Raw genomic sequence first — 6,452 nt, 5'->3', positions numbered from 1 at the left:
GAAGACAGTGAGTGTGGACCGGCAGTGCGTCCTATGCAACGAGCTGTTAGCTAATGAGAGCATGAAACCCCTCCAAAATCAAAGGATCTGGATACCAAGCACCCAAGACACAAAGATAAGACAGCTGACTTAAAACAGCAAAATGTCAATATCTAGAGCCTCACAAGATTCATTGAAGAAAAGGCACTTCGCATCATACCTTGTTGCCAGCGCATTGCTAAGTGCAAAAAGCCCACACCAGCGCAGAGGATCTCATACTCCCTGCAGCGATTGATATGAAATCTTGGGAGAGTCAGCCGCCAACAAACTTAAAACTATACCCCTATCTAATGACACCATGAAAGAGAATCCAGGACATGTCTGAGGACATAACGTGCCAGACATCAGAGCGCATCAGTGAAAATGGCCATTACGCACAGCAGCTTGATGAAATCCACAGATGTGGCTAACCATAATTCTAATGGGATGGGATAATAACTTTGAGGAGCAGTTCCTTTTCCAGCGGGCATTCCTTTCTAAGATTGCCGGAATTTAGCCCGGTTTCACAACCCTAATAGACCACGCGAACTTATGAGCAGGCATTAGTGTCTGAATGGTGACAGATTGACCTCGCTAGCCCAGTGACAAAGTGCGGCCGGGAGTGTAAATCCTCCCTGGGTGTCTTTATGATGCTGACGAGGTTGCTGTTTGTGATGGGCTGCCATTACTGAGTGTCTCTTGCCCTGGCTCTCTCTGCCAAGACCAGGAGCTACTCATCTTCATACTGCCCAATTGCTGCGAGGGAGAGACTGAAAAACTGGGTGTGTGAGTGAGAGGGAGAGGGAGGGAGAAGAAAGAAAAACAGAGGAAGATACGGCTTGCTTTGTGTGTTTAAAATGGTATCAATGTTCTGTACAAAAATTGTACACATGATAATGCACGTGTACCGTCTTTTTGCATGTCAACATCTATCTAAGCCTAGCCCATCTAAGTTCACAGCAACTATTAAGAGCACATCAAACACGTCACTCAGGAGTTTTGAGTAGATTTCAGTATAATTCCCGAAGAGGGACAAAGCCGAAGTGCTATAGGGAATAGCCAGATCAATGAATAATAGAAAACAATAGAAAACAATAGAAAATGCTGACCTCGGACAATGTATCACCTTAACACATTAAAGACATCTCTTAGCCAGTAGATGTCAGAGAGACGATATTTGATTAGTGACTAAAACAAATAGCCTTTGGACAAAATTAACTCTCATCAATGGGGGACTTACACAAAGTGTGGGAACAGAGTGGAACGGAGGGCCTATAACTAGTCCGTAAGCAACAGGGCACACGAAGCCTGGCGGTGCTCACCTTGCTGGCTGGCACCATCACTCTCACTCACTCAGTTTCCACATAATGTCCAAACTGGCAGACCTCTCTGTTCCCGACCCMGAGAAGAAGTCTATTATCATGGAATTACACAATGGGGAGGCCATGACCTCCTCTCTCTCTCGCTCCTCTCTCGCTCCTCTCTCTCTCCATGCTTCCACATACATTTCCTCTTAGTCTGTCCCTCTTTTATTCATCCAATCCCACAGCACACAGAGTTCTGGGAGAGTTCAAATAATCCCATGGCACAGTAACAAATCGTGGTTAGAATGGATCAGTTGTTCAGGGTTGGCCACACAAGACATCCTTTATTCCATCTGGAAGGCCCTATATAGCTCTGGCAAACTGTCCCACCCCCTGGACAGGACTTTGGGTCCGTCAGGGGACAACCGGCTTAAAATCAAGCTGGCACACTAAGACTACTGGTGAGACCTCTATTAAGTGTATGTCAACCTAACAAGGGCCAAGTCAGACAGCCTACTTCTAGTGTTGGGGTAGTTGATTGGTACTCCAACATAAATGGCAGAGTAACTATCCAATAAAATTGAGGGATTGAAAACTTGGTCAATCAGGGGAAAATAGATGGCCTAAAATCAATCGAAGCACTAAGACCACGACTGAGAGTGTTTGTGGTAGACAATTGGTCCTCCAACATGAATGGCAGAGATAATATCCAATGAGTGAGTTTGATCTTACCGAGTTCAGGTCCAGGCTGGTCTCCACCCACTCCTTTGCGTCATTGTATTCGTCCATTAATCCCATTATATACAGCGTGTCCAGAGAATCCACGATGGAGGCTCCCCTCAAACCACCTGCAAAACACACAGGACACAGAACAGTCAGAACCATGGGGTATAGGGACTTGCAGTGCCAGACATCACACTGCATTCTTGTTCTGGGTGAATTTAGAATGACTAGAGTTGAGGCTCAGAGACATAAAGCAGACAGAAGTACCAAGACTGCAAGGTAAAGTTAAGCAAAGCCCTGAAATGCCAAACTACAGTGGCACAAACTACAGCTATCACGTCTGCATTTATAATCTCAAATTCTGGTATGACATTGTGTAGGCTGGATGAAAAGCGTTTACCTCCAAGATGAACAGTAACAGACTAGCCTGCTGCATTCCTAATTGTATTCAGTACAGGAACTGTGATCCCTATGCTCCAATGGCTGGTTTTAGATGCACTTCATTTGAGGTTATTAAATTCCCTTCACAACCTTAATAAGAAATGTTCAGAGGCTTTTATTCAATCCCACCGCCCTTAAGAGCAAGATTGGATGGTCTTTTTCTTCTCATATGAAGAAATATGCGGTTCGTGGCTGGCTGTAATGGAAAGAGCTGTGAACAGAGGAATATGTGTCCTTATTGTGTTATTGAGCAAAATAGTTGCAGGAGAGACACACCAACTGAAAGCCTGAAAATAGAGTAATAACAACAGTAGAAACTAGGCCAACATATACCGCAGGACTGGCCATTACATGCACTGTAGGGCTTAAAAACAGAACTATAGGTATAGTAACCCATTCTGCTGAAAAWTATGATGTGCACCTTCATGTTCACCCCTAAACAGAGCTCAACACAGAGACTGTGTCTATCTGACGCAACAACACAGCAACACAGCAACCTGGCACATGAAAGTGGTGCGATTCTTATAAGCAGTTATTGTGTCGGCAGATATGCAAATGAAAAATCGTATCTTGAGGCGACAAAATATTCATGAAGCAGAGGCAACAGAACACTGGAGGCGAGAAGGGGAGCGATTCTAGCTGAWAGTTTCYCTAACCCGAGTCATTTGAATTTGGCCAGACTGTGCAACGCAGTGGGCGGCTAAGACGGCAATGGTTTGGCTTGTCTGATGTGGTTTGGGTGGCGGAGACAGACGTCAAACTCTCTTATCGTCACGCTAGTCTCCTCCCTGCAAACCCCAACTCAGCTTTCCTCTGCCCTCGATTACAATGGCTTGCTAAAGTATTCACCCCCCYTGGAATTTTTCCTATTTTGTTGCCTTACAACCTGGAATTAAAATGTATTTTTKGGGGGTTGTATCATTTGATTTACACAACATGCCTACCACTTTGTAGATGCAAAATACAAACAAGAAATAAGACAAAAAAAAAMAGAAAACTTGAGCATGCATAACTATTCACCCCCCCCAAGGTCAATACTTTGTACAGCCATCTTTGGCAGCAATTACAGCTGCAAGTCTCTTGGGGTATGTCTCTATAAGCTTGGCACATCTAGCCACTAGGATCTTTGCCCATCCTTCAAAGCAAAACTTATCCAGTACCATCAAGTTGGATGGGTTCCGCTGGTGTACAGCAATCTTTAAATCATGCCACAGATTCTCAATTGRWTTGAGGTCTGGGCTTTGACTAGGCYATTCAAAGACATTTAAATGTTTCCCCTTAAACCACTCCAGTGTTGCTTTAGCAGTATGCTTAGGGTCATTTCCTGGTGGAAGATTAACCTCCGTCCCAGTCTCAAACCTCTGGAAGACTGAAACAGGTTTCCCTCAAGAATTTCCCTGTATTTAGCGCCATCCTTCATTCCTTCAATTCTGACCAGTTTCCCAGTCCCTGCYGATGAAAAACATCCCCACAGCATGATGGTGCCACCACCATGCTTCACTCTGGGGATGGTRTTCTCGGGGTGATGAGAGGTGTTGGGTTTGCGCCAGACATAGTGTTTTCCTTGATGGCCAAAAAAGCTMAATTTTGGTCTCATCTGACCAGAGTACCTTCTTCCATATGTTTGGGGAGTCTCCCACATGCCTTTGGCGAACACCAAACGTGTTTGCTAATTTCTTTCTTTAAGCAATGGCTTTTTCTGTCCACTCTTCTGTAAAGCCCAGCTCTGTGGAGTGTACGGCTTAAAGTGGTCCTATGGACAGATACTCCAATCGCCACTGTGGAACTTTGCAGCTCCTTCAGGGTTATCTTTGGTCTCTTTGTTRCCTCTCTGATTAATGCCCTCCTTGCCTGGTCCATGAGTTCTGGTGGGCGGCCCTCTCTTGGCAGGTTTGTTGTGGTGCCATATTCTTTCCATTTTTTAATAATGGATTTAATGGTGCTCCGAGGGATGTTCAAAGTTTCTGTTTTTATTTTTATAACCCAACCCTGATCTGTACTTCTCCACAACTTTGTTCCTGACCTGTTCGGAGAGCTCCTTGGTCTTCATGGCGCTGCTTGCTTTGTGGTGCCCCTTGCTTAGTGGTGTTGTAGACTCTGGGGCCTTTCAGAACAGGTGTATATRTACTGAGATCATGTGACAGATCATGTGACACTTAGATTGSACACAGGTGGACTTTATTTAACTAATTATGTGACTTCTGAAGGTAATTGGTTGCACCAGATCTTATTTAGGGACTTCATAGCAAATGGGGTGAAAACATACTCACGCGCTGCTTTTCTGTTTTTTTTTTCCATTCCACTTCACCATTTTGGACTATTTTGTGTATTTCCATTACATGAAATCCAAATAAAAATCTATTTAAATTACAGGTTGTAATGCAACAAAATAGGAAAATGGCCAAGGGGGATAAATACTTCTGCAAGGCACTGTATATCTGCCTCAGATTTATTTCTAATCTAAATAATCATAGCATACATGTAATATTAGCCTACAGTATGTGCTTTTCAGATTACCCAGAAAGCCTCTCACATTGTTGACCTTTCACTCTACCACATTGCCAACTGAGGTCAGCTGATAAGGTCAGTGGAGAGGGCGGAGGGTGCAGGGATGAGGGTTCGTAGGTGACATGGCCATGGCCCATGGCCTCGCTGGCTGATACAGTACAGTCAAGTTACACACTACCAGCCAGCCCTATGTCATATACAGTTGAAGTCGGAAGTTTACATACACTTAGGTTGGAGTCATTAAAACTAGTTTTTCAACCACTTCACAAATTTCTTGTTAACAAACTATAGTTTTGGCAAGTCGGTTAGGACATCTACTTCGTGCATGACACAGTAATTTTTCCAACAATTGTTTACAGACAGATTATTTTACTTATAATTCTCTGTATCACAATTCAAGTGGGTCAGAAGTTTGCATACACTAAGTTGACTGTGCCTTTAAACAGCTTGGAAAATTCCAGAAAATTATGTAATGGCTTTAGAAGATTCTGATGAGGCTAATTGACATAATTTGAGTCAATTGGAGGTGTACCTGTGGATGTATTTCAATGCCTACCTTCAAACTCAAGTGCCTCTTTGCCTGACATCATGGGAAAATCWAAAGAAATCAGCCAAGACCTCAGAAAAAAATTGTGGACCTGCACAAGTCTGGTTCATCCTTGGGAGCAATTTCCAAATGCCTGAAGGTACCACGTTCATCTGTACAAAGAATAGTACGCAAATATAAACACCATGGGACCACGCAGMCGTCATAYTGCTCAGGAAGGAGATGCGTTCTGTCTCCTAGAGATGATGACTTTGTGGCAAAAAGTGCAAATCAATCCCAGAACAACAGCAAAGGACCCTGTGAAGATCCTAGAGGAAACGGGCACAAAAGTATCTATATCCACAGTAAAAACAAGTACTATWWCGACATAGTACATATCGACAACCTGAAAGGCCGCTCAGCAAGGAAGAAGCCACTGCTCCAAAACCRCCATAAAAAAGCCAGACTACGGTTTGCAACTGCACATGASGACAAATATCATACTCTTTGGAGAAATGGCCTGTTTGTCCAAATGGAACTGTTTGGCCATAATGACCATTGTTATGTTTAGAGGAAAAAGGGGGAGGCTTGCAAGCCGAGGAACACCATCCCAACCGTGAAGCAAGGGGGTGGCAGCATCAAGACATCAGTCAGGAAGTTAAAGCTTGGTCGCAAATGGGTCTTCCAAATGGACAATAACACCAAGCATACTTCCAAAGTTGTGGCAAAATGGCCTCAGGACAACAAAGTCAAGGTATTGGAGTGGCCATCACAAAGCCCTGACCTCAATCCTGTAGAAAATTTGTGGGCAGAACTGAAAAAGCGTGTGCGAGCAAGGAGGCCTACAAACCTGACTCAGTTACGCTAGCTCTGTCAGAAGGAATGGGCCAAAATTCACCTAACTTACTGTGGGAAGCTTGTGGAAGGCTACC

The 6,452-nt window shown here is 44.0% G+C and overlaps 1 protein-coding gene across 2 annotated transcripts in view; it reads right to left on the bottom strand.

The window, feature by feature from the left end:
* Positions 1-6,452, bottom strand: part of LOC111959157 (mannosyl-oligosaccharide 1,2-alpha-mannosidase IC) — a 204,252-nt gene that overhangs the window by 78,713 nt on the left and 119,087 nt on the right. For both annotated transcript variants that reach the window (XM_070437383.1, XM_070437384.1), the window contains exon 3: positions 2,055-2,170. In XM_070437383.1, coding sequence (XP_070293484.1) covers positions 2,055-2,170 — 116 coding nt within the window. The remainder of the gene's footprint in view (positions 1-2,054; positions 2,171-6,452) is intronic.

Source organism: Salvelinus sp. IW2-2015, linkage group LG35 (genome assembly GCF_002910315.2).
Source record: "Salvelinus sp. IW2-2015 linkage group LG35, ASM291031v2, whole genome shotgun sequence".
In the NCBI taxonomy this organism is placed as follows: Eukaryota; Metazoa; Chordata; class Actinopteri; order Salmoniformes; family Salmonidae; genus Salvelinus; species Salvelinus sp. IW2-2015.
The sequence above is the reverse complement of the archived record's forward strand: the minus strand, read 5'-3'. Positions and strand labels throughout refer to the sequence as shown.